This window comes from Euprymna scolopes, chromosome 27 (assembly GCF_053919585.1).
Source record: "Euprymna scolopes isolate OS-2025 chromosome 27, ASM5391958v1, whole genome shotgun sequence".
Classification (NCBI taxonomy): domain Eukaryota; kingdom Metazoa; phylum Mollusca; class Cephalopoda; order Sepiida; family Sepiolidae; genus Euprymna; species Euprymna scolopes.
This window is the reverse complement of record NC_136508.1, coordinates 97,179,035-97,194,640: the sequence shown is the minus strand read 5'-3', so window position 1 is coordinate 97,194,640 and position 15,606 is coordinate 97,179,035. Positions and strand designations below refer to the sequence as shown.

At 34.8% G+C, this 15,606-nt stretch overlaps 1 protein-coding gene and 1 long non-coding RNA gene across 4 annotated transcripts in view; one reads left to right on the top strand and one right to left on the bottom strand.

Annotated features, from left to right (window-relative positions):
• LOC145248667 (uncharacterized) overlaps positions 1 to 15,606 on the bottom strand; it is a 144,587-nt gene that overhangs the window by 77,227 nt on the left and 51,754 nt on the right. The gene's annotated exons all lie outside the window — the stretch shown is intronic.
• LOC145249032 (uncharacterized) overlaps positions 4,997 to 15,606 on the top strand; it is a 41,112-nt gene continuing 30,502 nt past the window's right edge. Inside the window, exon 1 of one of the 2 annotated variants that reach the window (XM_080110891.1) lies at positions 4,997 to 5,309. In XM_080110891.1, the coding sequence (XP_079967017.1) occupies positions 5,216 to 5,309 (94 nt within the window). In that variant the 5' untranslated portion in view covers positions 4,997 to 5,215. The remainder of the gene's footprint in view (positions 5,310 to 15,606) is intronic. The other variant, XM_080110892.1, reaches the window with a different exon arrangement.

Genomic DNA, 15,606 nt, shown 5'->3' with positions numbered 1-15,606 from the left:
TCGACACCCTACTGAATGTGCAATCTAATACGGATGAGGAGATCTTAAGCCACATAAGTCTTCCCCCATCAGATGAACCTGAATGACACACCGACTCTTGGGGAAGTAAGAAAAGCAATTGACAAAACTAAAATGAACAAATCTCCAGGAATTGATGGCATACCACCTGAAGTATACAAGTTCGGTGGAGAACAACTGATGAGAAAACTTCACCAACTAATAGCAAAATGCTGGCAACAAGAAACGCTGCCACAAGAATTCAAAGATGTAATGATCATCCCAATCTACAAAAACAAAGGTGATCACAATGACTGCAGCAATTATCGAGGTATATCTTTGCTGACCATTGCCGGGAAAATAATGGCTAAAGTGGTACAAGCACGGCTAGCCAGACTGACGGAAAGGATCCTAACTGAATCACAGTGTGGATTCAGACATGAAAGATCTACAATAGATATGATCTTCAGCTTACGGCAGATTCAAGAAAAAGCCATTGAACAATATCAGGAGCTCTACATAGTCTTTGTAGACTTCCGTAAAGCATTTGATACAGTTGATCGAAAAATGCTGTGGAAGGTCCTTAAAGTGTTTGGATGCCCCGATCACTTTGTGGAAATTATCAAACAATTTCACGAAGGAACAAAAGGGAGAGTTGTAGTAGAGAATCTAAAAAGTGAACTCTTGGAAGTAAACCGCGGCACCAAACAAGGGTGCGTACTGGACCCAACACTGTTCATCCTATTTCTGACAGCCATACTAATGCTGCTTCATCAAAGAAGGTGTCTTCATCCACACATGCTCTGATGGGAAACTGTTCAACCTTGCAAGACTGAAGACCAAGACAAGGAAGGAGCTGATAGCAGAACTACTGTTTGCAGACGACACTGCTCTGATAGCTCACAATCAAGCTCAGATGCAAAGGATAGTTGATACTTTCTCTCAAACAGCCGGGAATATAGGCCTACAAATCAACATAGAGAAGACTGAAGTGATGTATCATCCCTCACCAGATAACAACGACCTGCAAGAGTCTATAATAATAATCAACGGCAAAGTGCTAAAAGTTGTTGAAAACTTCAAATACCTTGTAATCACTCTAAATACTGATAACCGTACTGACAAAGAAATAAGCTGCCGAATTCAAAGCGCATGTGCCTGCTTTGGCAAGCTAGAAAAGAGGCTCTGCACAAGGGCTGCTATCCGGCTAGAGACGAAGTGCAGAGTCTACAAAACCATCATCCTGCCAGCCCTGCTGTACTCAGCAGAGACCTACACTCTGTATAGAGAACACGTAAGGAGATTGGAAGCCGTCCAACAGAGGCACCTGAGAAGGATCATGAAGATCAAATGGAATGACTTTATTCCAAACACGGAAGTTCTCAGGACAGCAAACCTAAATAGTGTGGAAGCTACCCTTGCTACTATGCAACTACGAGGAACCGGGCACCTTGCCAGAATGAAAGACAACCGAATTCCAAAGATGATCTTCTACAGGGAACTGGAAAATGGAACCCGCAAGGTAGGAGGTCAGAAGCTTCACTACAAAGATGTAACAAAGCGGCACCTGAAGGCAATGAACATCAATGTCGAGAGTTGGGAGGAACAAGCCAAAGAAAGGAGTGGTTGGCGGAACAGTCTCCACAAAGGAAAGAAAGATTGGAGAAGCCTTAGAGCTGAGACACTATAGACGACACAACCCTGGCACCCACATATGCAGTGCCTGTGACCCGATGTTTCACACAGAAAGAAGACTATGCCAACACCGAAGGATAAAGCACTGAGGCCCCGACTAGTCATCGTCAAGACTGACAGACTGCATGATAATGATGATGATGTCATGTGTATATCTATCTATGAGAATGTGTGTGTGCGTGTGTGAGAACAACTTTTAACCTATCTACTCAACGAATTTTTTATCTACAGACTTGAAATTTGGTATATAGGATATTCAGACATGTAGAAAATTTTTTTAAAATAAGTACTGCTAAGGGGTCAAAGTTGAAAAATTGGTACCGGGGATGGTCATTGGATTTTTATCCGTTTGTCAACTGTTTCACGATTGCGCATGCACGAATCGTTTACATGACAGCTTCCTTATGTTAATAATAAGTAGGTTTGAAACGACTTTTTAAAGTCGTATTAAGCTGGTCTAATGGTTATCACACTCGACTCGCTGTCTTTTAGGTTTCCGTTTCGATCTGAGCCCGAGTAATGAAAAAAAATTTTTTTTACTTACAAGAAGTGAACTGTTTAGAAAAAATATAATACTCGCATGCACGTCTCAGTTTCTGTATAAATTAAAATATAATATTTATGCATATTTTATGACCGGACAATGCCAGGCCGCCTTCTAGTATATATATATATATATATATATATATATGAGGCAAAGGTGACTTTGTAGCTGGAGTCGAATCTCCCGACCAATAGAAGTTGTCACTTCCTGCACTGATGAGTGCGAAAGCATGAAACACTAGTTTTTGTAAATGTAAAAATAATTTTTATTGGTTATTCAGAAATTAGTTAGACACAAAGTCGGCTTTTGATGAGGTGGGGGCGTTTAGTGTACCGTACAACTTTAGATTAGAACAAAACAGAAAAAAAAAAAACATGCCTTCACTGGTCGAGATACAGATGCAACACTTTGATCTCAAATTCAAGGCTTGGAAATAATCCTTTTTTACTTTCTCCCCACGAGGGGAGTCAGACACAGGATCGGTTTTGAATGTGGGAAAAAATTCAGGGGTTTGTATTGCTGTACACATAGATTCGAAAAAGTTGTCAAAAAACAAATATATAACAAATAAATGTTATCAAAGGCAAGATAAGTTACTTTTCTACCTAACTGGATATATTTTTCGTGTTTTTATTCAATGTAACATGTTTATTCATCTCGAAAAACATACATTGTTTACCGATGTATTGGAAAATTCAAAATGGCGCCCGACTCTCTCTTTAACACGGTAAGTTCGGGAAAAGGTGTTATAAATAATAAACTAGACAAAATACTATTAAAAAAAAACACCGAATATATGTCAACCTATGTCATGGTAATATATATTGAGCGAGTTTCTAACAGTATTTTGTCTAGTTTTATATTTATAGCACCTTTTCCCAAACTTACCGTGTTAAAGAGAGAGTCGGGCGCCATTTTGAATTTTCGAATACATCGGTAAACACAGTATGTTTTTCGAGCTGAATAAAGATGTTACATTAAATCTAAACAATGAAAACATATCCAGTTAGGTAGAAAAGTAACTTTGATAACATTTATTTGTTATATATTTGTTTTTTGACAATTTTCTCGAATCTGTGTGTACAGTAATACAAACTCAAATTCAGCTTTTCTAAAAGGGCATACTCTGTATACGGACTGTGCTGGAATAATGTTATCTAGATAGCCATTCTTAACCTGGGGAGGGGATGACATTATAGCTATTCTATACTTTCACCTAACAATTTAATAAACAAATTCAAGTTTTACTGTATCTTAAATTGAAAATCCTATAAAAATAGCACGGTTTGTATTCTGCATACCTACTGGGACAAAAATTTAAATTTCCACAGTCTAGAAGGATTTATCCTTCACTGACAGTGGAGTATCAGAACAGGTACTATACTTTGCTCCTAACTAATTGAAAAGCACCCCCCCCCTCTGACTTTGGCATGCAAAAAAATGCTTGGGCAGCCTCGTTGGCTTTCCCCGGTAGAAGTGCGCTAGGTGGTTAGCAATAAACTAACCCCTTCCCAAAGAAAAGAAGATAAAGCCTAGAAGGGTCGACCTCCTATAGGACCAGTAACATACAATTAACAGGGGAAAAGGCCACTTCAAAAACAACTTCAACCAAGGATCTTCAAAGTTTTCGAACGGTGGGGGGGGGGCATATTTTAGAGCTATGCTTGCCAAAATAACAATAGAAAAACATGACCTGGACGTGTTTCTATTTGCCTCCTCACGAGGGCAGAGTTAATCACAAGGTCGGTTTTTATGTGAGGAAAATCCAGCTTACCAAAATGGGGCACTCTGGATAGGAACAAAAATTTAAAAAAACATGTCTCAGTCATGAAGGATTTCTTTTACACTGACTGAGGACCGAAAAGATGAAATGTAGCATCAGAACAGATACTACACTGTGATCTTGGCCCAACGTGTTTTATACTCTTTTGTTCATTAGCTTTGCTTTTCAGTGAAAACTGGTTCTCCAAAACCTCATTTATTTAATCATTTTCTGAACGAAAAAAAAAAAACAAAAACAACCACACTTTTTTCACATATTTCCATTAAAAAAAAAAAGATCTGAATATTTGTTACGTTTTCCATAAAAGAGCTCTGCGGGCCGGATTAAAGTCTTTGGCGGGCCGTAGTGGCCTCCGAGAACCTTGGCCCACAAAATCAACAGAGATTAGGCCATTCCTGTAATGAGCTGCAGTTGATTGCGGTGTAGTGGAGTGGCGGAGTGCTGGTTCTGTGAAATTATAGGAAGAGAGCTCCAGTCCACACTTCCAGGTTTTTCCTTCTCTCTTTGAGAAGGGGTTAGTTTATTGCTAATCACCTGAGGCGCCCTTACTGGGGATTACCGACGGGGCTGCCCAGGCACTTTATGAAGGTCAGTGCCGCTGCCGCTCCTTGGGGTGCGTTGACTTCTCAAATCCCACTCTCCGACCCAGATGTGAGAGAGAACTAAATACTCCCATCCCAGGCTCTATTGGTAGTCGATGGAAGTTTGCAAGTCACGTAGAGACGAGAAACGCACGGACGTATACATAAGCACGTAGAGAGACACTGGAGAAGTTGTTAGACTATTTTAATAATATAGAGATATGACATTTCAATTGAAAGAGAATAAAAAAAGGAGAAAGGTGAAAACGAAAAATGCGTAAAAAAAAGGAGAGACAGAAAAAAGAAACTCGCTCCGCCCAGCGCGTGACGTAGTCGAATGGCATTGATCAACCCACGCAAACGTCGCGCTTTGAAGACTTTGTGTATAGTTCCCTCAATGAACTTCGCTAACTTCATATGTTCAACAGGAGTTTTCTATTTGTCAGCATTCGTCTACAAGAACGTCTTCACATGTTCAGCTCCCAGCCAAGAAGACTTGCTTTAGATAAAAGGTGCCCGTCTCGATAAAACTCAGTGAAAACAAATAAACAACAGAAAGAATTGTGATTTTTTTAAAAGATATTTAAAAAAAACTTTTTAACAAAAAATTTCCAAATGATTTTCGACGATTTAACCTCGAGTGATTCCGGCGCGTTTTACTCCCCGACGAACGACGCGGATTACTGCATATATGGTACGTCGGCCGAAGGTGAGATGAGTTTTATTTATCAAACGAAAACAAACAATTGTTGTCAAAATGTAGCATCTATTGTTCTGAGTAAGGGATTAGGGGAGTGAACTCCCCCCCTTTTTTTTTCAGGGTGTTAGATATTTAACATTTTTAAAGGGGTGTTCCGTTTCTGATACAACGTTCTAATAAATCGATCCCCCATTTTGGAAGCATCAACTTTTTTCAGCTAAATTTCGCGAATTTAGCTTTTTTAAAAGCAGCTTGGTCTTCAAAAATGGCTTAAATGGCTAAATTTGAAATTTGGCCGAAAAAGTCGATGCTTTTAAAATGGGGGACCAATTTACTGGAACGTTGTATGTGTGTGTGTGTATATATATATATATATATATATATATATATATTTAGATAATCTGGTAGATTAATTACGATACGATAATAATCCGCTGAAAAAACAAATTATAGAGTGGGTGTCGCTGAAAAGAAACAACTGAAGTAAATTTAGATTTTTAAGAAAAAGAAAATCAAATCTAAACGGATATATATACACGAGGCATTATTTTATTATTGTTTGTTGTTGTTGAAAACTTTGTTCATACTTTATAAAAGAAACTTTGCTTTTCCGTTATCAGTGGAAATCAAAATATTGACTTTCATTAAAAAAAAAATTCTGTCTACTTAATTGTCATATCGAAATTTGTAACATATCGAAAAATTATGAAAAACGCTAAAGTAGAAACTGAATTCTAAACGAACATAATTTTCCAAGTAATTTTCAAACCGTATGGAATCAGGGGAAGTAACTGCGGTCTTTCTTGAGTGCTTGTTCAGATTCCAAACATCGATTTTTTTTTTTTTTTAATATGTCGTTTTAAGCAAAACTAATATTACGTACTAAATTGTCATGTCGAGAGTAGTAATGTATCCAAAACTTATGAAAATTCATCGAGTAGAACAACTACTAGTAAAAAAAAGTCCATCGCTATAGGCAACAAATATTACACGCCATGAACAAGTAATCTAAAATATTCGTCCCGAGTTATGTCCTCTCTTCAGTCTAAGAAAACTGGGGATTATGTTACATAGATTCGAAAAAGTTGTCAAAAAACAAAACAAAAAAAAACAAAACAAATATAACAAATGTTATCAAAGGCAGATAAGTTACTTTTCTACCTAACTCGATCATTTTTTAGTGTTTTTATTTAATGTAACATGTTTATTCAGCTCGTAAAACCTACAGTGTTTACCGATGTATTGTAAAATTAAAAATGGCGCTGGACTCTCTGTTGAACAACACGGTAAGTTTGAAAAAATGAGTTAAAAATAATGAAAAAAAAACTAAAAAAACTACAAAATACTGTTAGAAACTCACTCAATATATGTTACCGTGACATAGGCTGATATATAATCTGAGTTTTTAACAGTTTTGTATAGTTTTTTTTTTTTTTAATTTTTAACTTATTTTCCGAAATTTACCGTATTCCAGAGAGTCCGGTGCCATTTTTAATTTTGCAATACATCGGTAAACAAACACTGTTTTTCGAGCTGAATAAACATTTTATATTAAATAAAAACACTAAAAAATTATCCAGTTAGGTAGAAAAGTAACTTATCTTGCCTTTGATAACATACATTTGTTATATATATATATATATATATAATTTTTTTTTTGACAACTTTTTCGAATCTCCGTGTATAGTAAAACAAACCCCTAAAAAAACTATCCAGCCAGGTAGAAAAGTAACTTCTCTTGCATTTGATAACATTTGGTTTTTGACAACTGTTTTGTATCTGTGGCAGTGGATAAGTAAAACAAACCCAAATCGGGTTAAAAAGTGGAAAAATAAAAATTGCCTCGGTCGTGAAGGATTTCTCCTCCACTGATCGAGGACCAAAAAGGTGAAGAGCATCAGAACAGATACTACACTGTGGTCTTTGTTATTCAGAATTGCCGAGTAACATATCTTTCGTAACATTTATTTGTTGTGAATTATTTTGACCCCCCCCCCTCTTTTTTGTTTTGGTTTTATTATTGTAAAAAAAAAATATCCTTTTTGTTAATCGAAAAATTCTTTTTTAAATTTATTTTTAACTCCAAATTAAAACGTTTCCATTAGAATTTTTTTTTTCTTATTTTATATAAAAAAAAAACGTGCGATTCTCGTTTAACAAAACGAAACGCACTTTTTCTTTATGTAACTTCTAAAAAAATAAAACGTTGAAAAACTTTCTTTGCGTCTCCCTCCCCCCCTCCCTCTCGCTCCCTTACTCGGTGCGTGTGAGGGGGAGGATTGTGGATAGAAAGACAGGGAATGGGGTGGGGGGTTAAGATGCGAGATGGTGAACCGAGGGAGGGGTCGGGGCTGATGTTGTTCCATTGAGAAATTCCATTCGTTGAGAAAAGTCTGACGTGTTGTTTTTCTCCGTTTTTTTTTTTTTTTTTTTCGCCAAACGTTTCAGAATTCGCAATTTTATTACCCCCCCCCACTCATCTCTTGTATTTTGGTTTTCTGTTAAAAAAAAAAACCATTAAAATAAAAAAAAATGCGGACCTGAAATAGCTTGCCTCTCTGCAAAAATGAAACTAATTTTTGTTTGCGAATTGTATTTTTTTTTTAAATAAGCAAATAAACACACGCAAACAATTAGGTTATCAATATTTTTGTTGTTCGTTTATTTTAAAATACAATTTAAAAAAGAAATGAAAAAACGTTTCATTTTGTAGCCGACGGCTCCGCACAAAAAGCCTTTGTAAACATTGGGTGAAGAAACTTGGAGATAACCACATTTATTTATTTTGATTTAACTTTATAAACACCAACAAAAAGTAATCTTGACTGCGTGTTTCAGTGTTTCGCAAGGACAAAAAATAAGTGAAACAGTGTTTGTTTCGCTTATTTTTTGTCCTTGCGAATTAGGGGGGGGGATAAATAGACCTTAAAATGTTTCTATATAAACAAAAAAAAACTGTACTTATGCAGAATACGAACCGTGCGTGTGTGTTGAAATAACGCTATTTAGAAATCCATTCTTAACATGTGACAAAGGGACTTTCGGGTTTGTATTACTGTACACATAGATTCGAAAAAGTTGTCAAAAAACAAATATATAACAAATAAATGTTATCAAAGGCAAGATAAGTTACTTTTCTACCAAACTGGATATATTTTTCGTGTTTTTATTCAATGTAAACTGTTTATTCAGCTCGAAAAACATAGTGTTTACCGATGTATTCGAAAATTCAAGATGGCGCCTCACTCCCTCTTTAATACGGTAAGTTTGGGAAAAGGTGTTATAAATAAAAAACTATACGAAATACTATTAAAAACCCGCCGAATATATGTCAACCTATGTCACGGTAACATATATTGAGCGGGTTTTTAACAGTATTTTATCCAGTTTATTATTTATAACACCTTTTCCCAAACTTACCGTGTTAAAGAGGGAGTGAGGCGCCATCTTGAATTTTCGAATACATCGGTAAACACTGTATGCTTTTCGAGCTGAATAAAGATGTTACATTGAATAAAAACACGAAAAATATATCCAGTTCGGTAGAAAAGTAATTTATCTTTCCTTTGATAACATTTATTTGTTATATATTTGTTTTTTGACAACTTTTTCGAACAGTAATACAAACCCGAAACTTATTCAATTTAAGTAGAAAAATAATTTATATTGTCTTTGCTAACATTTATCTGTTATATATATTTGTCATGTTTTTTTTTTCGTACCTCAGTGGATAAACCCAGCAAAATATACCATAAAAATTGAATTTAACTTGAAAATCCTACCCCCCCCCCCACCAAAAAAAAAAGGCACAGTATATATTCTGCATAAGTACTAAATGTTTTGTTGTTTTTTTTTTCAAAGGAAAAAGGCTTTGTTTCTTTGTCAAATAAAGAAATAAAATACCCCCCTTTTTTTTTGTCGATAAACAGCAAAACATTTTTTCTTTTTACAATTTCACAATTTTATCCAGCAGAAAATGTCGCATTTTCAACTAAAAACAAGTTAACCTCGTTAAAAAGAAAGAAAAGAAAAACTTTGAATAAAATAAAAACTCTTCTACACTCTCAATCTCCCCGACCCCCAAGGATTTTATGAATGATTTTTCAACACAAGTAGGTTTAGTGCTTGTTTACGTTACTGATCTTTTTAAACCGACGTATTTCAGGTGAAAACATTACTTGCGTGTCATGTCGAAATTAGTAAAAATTCCAATAATCACAAAAAATGATTCCGTAGTAGATGTGCTAAATAGATTTTAACACATAAAAAAACATCCGCAATTACTTTCTGAAATGCGTTGTTTTTAAAATGGCAGACCCATAATTTGTCAATTTAAGTCGAGTTATCTTCCTTGTTTGTTATACTGAATTGGTTGCACAACTCTTCCATACGATAAAACCTGATAGATTTAATTTTTACTTGTATTTATGTTGTGCGTACAATGGCCACCATTTACAACAAAGAATTACATTGCGTAATATTCGGAAAACTATTTATTTGCGGGAAATTTAAATGCGATATTCGTTTGCAGCACACCTTAAAACATATCGAAAAAAGTTAAAGGTAGACTTTTTTGTTAGTCTACCAAGCCACAATTACCAAATAAACACTACCTCTAAAAAAATATAACAGACGCTATAAGGTGGGTGTTCATTTTACGTTAAATTAATATAGAAAAGTGATCCCCCACTTTTTGAAACTATAATTTCTTATTCTTGGAAACTACTAGTTTCTGAAATTTTAAACGTTATTTTCGTTATCAAAACCCTCGAAAACCTATAATTTTAAAGGATTTTTGGAGGATATTGCACCGTTCTTTTTTTTTTCTCGTAATTTTTGGAATTAATTTCGCCATGGCATGTAAGTACGTAATGTTTTCACCCGAAATGCGGTGATGTTAAAGATTAATGTAAACAAATATCGTAGATTTAAATGTTTATTTACCTTCTCTACTTTCAAAATTACACACACTACATTCTTGTGAAGTGTAGACATTTGGTATTTAGACTTACTATTATTAAAAACAAAAACAAAAATACAACATAAATCTTGACGTACGCACTCTCTCATCACGAAACGAAGATGTCATATTCCAAAAATCACGCAATTAGATCAAATAGATTTTTTTAACTAAGAAAATCAAATTTTATGACAAAGCGAGACCTTGTGATTTTATCTATCATTGTATGAGGGAGACATCTCAATTCTTATAATGGATACAATTTGGCATTAAAATCGCTAAAAATCGTATTTTATTTTTCTTGGTTAAAACAAAAATAAGTATATGATCAATTTACGTGATTTTTGGAATATGACATTTATCCCGGGCGTTCCGTGACGAGTACGTACATACATGAAAGATTTTTTGTTTTGATGTAATTCTAAATACACCCATTTTTTTTTTTTCCAACTGCCCCTTTCTGTCATCTCCTGAATGGTTCTTTACTAGAATAGTGGCGCCCTCGAGAAATATTGTATTTTTAGTTTAGATTTCCAAATCTACTCTTATGCACTAATGCCCATCGCTATGAAGGTTAAAAAACACTCGAGGATAAGAGTGAATGAAGTTGTCAGGTGGGCGGTGAGATAACGCCATTGGTTGAACTCCAAAGAGTCATTAAAATTCTACGAGTTAATTTTCCGTAATTTTTTGTGTATACAAATATTTGGGCCAATGTGTGCTAGAGGACCAACTCAAGAGTTACTGACAAAAAATAAAAATAAAAATGATTTTTAGTGGCATTCATCTTCTGAACGAATATTACACTTAAAATAGTCGCTGACAAGTAGTTTTCATGATATTGAAAACTTTTATTGATATTGAAACTTTTATGTTATTGAAACAATGTTTTGATTTTGTTTTCCTTAATGATTTTCACTGGTAACCATGTTTGTTGCGCGATATTTTATTTTGAACTAGCATATTTCACTTGAATCTAAAAAAAATTAAGTAAAATGAATGCTCAAATATTGTCACTCACCCCCCCCAAAAAAAAGAATAGTAATAAATACTGCCTTTCATCAAGTTCCGTCCGTTTTAGTTGACATTCTTCGTCAGCTGATCTGATCATTGTTAATGTTCGTTTTCTGATATATGAATTCCCTGGAAAGGTCACGTCTCATTACTGTCTACTTGTTTTAAAAGATTCGGTTATTCTGGAGGAAAAAAAAAAAAAAAAAAGGTGGGGGGGGGGCAAGTTTGTTTGCGAGTGACTTTTTCCTGGGAATTCATTGTGGAAGCACCAATATCAGCTCACGAAGACCGCAGATAAAGACTGGCGGAACTCGATTAAGAGTCACGACTTATCAAGGCATAAAGACTACTCGAGGTTAATGGTTAATGAGTGTACGGTGCAACAGCTTATTGATCGTTAGTGGTGGAAATTGAATAGAATTTGATTTACGAATTTGTTTACATTGGCCATGACGATATTAATAATAACAGTAATGTTAATAATAATGATAATAATAACAGTATAAGCAACATAAAATCTAGCGCTTATCCAGTTTCACCCCAATACTTAAAATTGCTAATAAAGAAAACAAAATTTAAAAAAAAGCTTATGTATAAAAAAAAAGACGGTACAACAAAATTTATCTAAATCTATCCATTAATTTTTAATGTAAAGTAATTTGATTATCGAATTCTCTCGTCGGCCATTTTCGCCAAAGGACGTAACTCAAATTTTAAGAATCAACAAAGCCCCCCCCCCCTCCTTCATCCAATGTTAAGGAATGGATTTAAAATTTTGTACAGGGATGCGATTTGGTTAAAAAAAAAAATACTGAATAAATTTGCAGCAATTTCAGTGTACAACCCCCCCTTTTTTTTTTTTAAATTAACAGGTCACGTAATAAGTATCTGTACAATTATAACATTTTAAGATTGAGATAAAACTGATGCTTATTTCGAAATTGCACTTCATTAAAAAAGAAATCCAGAAAATACAAACAACTCTTTATGATGTACATCTTCGCTACGAAATGAAGATATCTTATTCCAAAAATCATGTAAATTGATGAAGCTTTTTTTTTTTTATAAGAAAATTAAATTTTATGTGTAAGCGATGGGGGGGGGGACGCGATGTTCTTTAAAATGCGTTAAAATTCAAAGGCTGACAACTCAATTCGACTAGAGATTTACGGGCCGTGCTATTTTATTTTATTATTACTCGCAGAAATTTGTAAAATTTGATTTTCTCGATTAAAAATAAGTGCTTGATTAATTTACGTGATTTTTTTTTTTTTTTTGGAATGTAACATTTTCACGACGAGTATATATATCGTAAACATTTTTCTGTATTTTTTAAATTTGGTTACTTACTAGCAATTTAACCTATCTTTTTAGGGAAAATTTTAGAATTAAAATTAATTTTTTTTTTTTTTTACGTGGATTCGGAATGTGAGCAAAAAAAAAAAAAAAATTCAATATCGCCATATTTTAAATTAATATTAATCTTGGTTCATTTAGTCATAAAAAGTGACGCAAAACTTTTTGTTTAAGGAAAGTAGTTTTACCTCTCCTGGGACGGGTATGTTTAAATGAATAAATGCGAAAGTTTAGCGCATTTTTCGCAAAGTCGAAACGCCCCATTCAAGTTGACCCAACTCTACACAATAGACGCACCATCTTTTTCTTTTTTGTTTTCTTTTTCTTTTAAACAAATCGGTTGCAACATTAACTAATTTGCATAGTGTTTTGAAAAATGACATTTTTATATATATATATAAAAAAAAATCATTGTTTTAAATTTAATATAACAAATAATTGTTTCGCAATATTTTATTTGTTGAAAAAATATTTAGCATTCATGTCCAAATGTTTTACTTAGAGAGACCAACTTTATATTCAATAAGTTGCGATCTATTTCTAAATTGTAAGTGAAGAGGCAAATTGATTTCTTTCCTTTCTTTCTGGTCACATGTAAAAGAGAAAGAAATTTGTATCGAAATTATCAAAAATGTCAACTTCAAAAAAAAAAAAAAATCTATGAATTAAACGATTTACTTCCATATTTAAAGTTATGAATGAAATGTCATTTTAAATTAACAAATCAACAAAGCCTAGCATATAGAATTCCAAATATAGATATTATCTTAAGATTAGAACCTATCAAGGTAATTAAAAGCGCAGTATACGAGATAGGGCAATAAAAGAAACAGGAAATATAGTTGAAAGTAGAATTGAATAAATTACTATTTATTGAGCCATCAAATTCAAGCAATAAATTATAATGAAAAATTCTTAATCCATGAGTTTTGAAAAATAGGCTCTTTTCACCAAACGATAAAAATTAATTAAAAATATGCATCCCTGCTTTTCATAAAAAAAAAAATCTTCAAATGTATGCCAACCATTGATGCATTTTTATTAATGTTTATTCTCTAAAAAGAGCAGATCTTTGAAAATCCATGGATTAAGAACTTTTGTTATATATAGGAGTCTCATTTTTCTATTACAATCCACAAAGGTGCGAAGAAGTTGTCAAAAAACATATCTTCTTGACCATCCATGCTTCCGTTCAGTCTCGAAAGACAAAGGATACTCCCTGTAGGGGCAACTGCGCGAGTAATTGTGAGGCAAGGGTTGAGCAATCACAACCACACCTCTCCTGAATCGACACTGTTTGAGTCCAATGGCAAGGAGAAGACCAGGACGACTGGAAACAATGCCGAGATAAGCAGAGAGCACATACAGCACCTTGAAGTATCAAATGGTCACCCATTTAGTACTGACCAGGTTCTACGTTGCTTAACTTCGGTGATCAGCGGGAACCGGTGTGTCAATGTAATTATGCCGTACTTCGCAAACAAAGATTCTATGAAGGGAGTTGTCCATGTCGACTGCAGGCACACTTGTGGCTGACAAGCCCGATGCGAGACAAGCAGGTTTGGCCACAGCAGCTGCAGTCAAAAGTCACGTTGCAGAAGTAATCAACCATCTCAACAAAAATAACCTTCTTAGTGACACTCAATATGGTTTCCGTTCTGCTAGATCTACAGCAGATGTGCTTACAGTTATATCGCATAGGATTAGCAAATCTCTCGACGGTGGCAATCTTTCTAGGGCAATTGCTCTTGACATATCTAAAGCCTTTGATAGGGTATGGCATAAAGGTTTACTTCATAAGATCGCTAGCTATGGTATAGCTGGAAAAGTCTTCTCAATTATTAAATCATTTCTTTCTGATAGGTTCATAAGAGTAGTAGTTGAGGGGCAAAAATCAGAAGCTCACAGTATTAATGCCGGTGTCCCTCAGGGATCCATCCTGGGCCCAACTCTTTTCCTGATCTACATTAATGATCTTCCAAATCATATCCTTACATCATTTGTAGACATTTATGCTGACGACACTACCATTTATGGTACCACATCTAAGACAGTAAACGACCAAGTTCTCTCCAATTCTCTCTCCTCTGATCTTGAGCACGTAGTACAATGGGGAAAGGAGTGGCTGGTTACTTTTAATGCATCTAAAACCAAGCTTCTCTCTTTACATCATCAACATTCTAATCCACATCTGTCATCAATTGAAATGAATGGCTCTCGTCTTCAGGAGGCCTCAAGTTTTGACAAGCTTCTGGGCTTGACCATTACTCCTGATCTTAAATGGAACACGTATATCAAATCTGTTGCCAAGGCCGCTGGAAAAATGGTGGGATCTTTCTATCGATCCGGTAGATATCTCACTGCTGATGCTATTCTCTATCTATATAAGAGCCAGGTACGTCCAAGGATGGAATACTGTTGCCACATCTGGGCAGGAGCTGCTAGAAAGGACTTGTCCTGCCTTGATAGAGTTCAAAATAGACTTCGTAGCCTCGTAGGAGATGTCCTTTTCTCCTCCTTGCAACCTCTATCTCACAGAAGAGATGTTGCAAGTTTATCTCTGATGTATCGTTATTTTCATGGAAAGTGTTCAACTGAGCTTCAATCTATGGTCCCCCCTCGCCAAACTTTCACAAGAAACACTCGTCTAGCAGTAAACACTATCAATAATTTCCCCCACTCTTTATCTGTGCCTAAACCTAAACGTAGATTCCATGAACAAAGCTTCTTTCTTAGAACTTCACGCCTGTGGAATTGTCTTCCGTTTTCCTGCTTTCCGGCTGACTACAATATGGTTGTGTTCAAGTCTAAAGTAAATAAATTCTTGATGAGCCGTTCCATATAAGTTATCAAATTTACCAAATTTTCATTACTAATGATTACTATATTGACCAATTTCTACTGTACACTCTTTAACCCTTATCCTTGAGTGGCCTCTGGGCCTTGATAATGTGGTGATGCCTTTGTAAAAAAAAA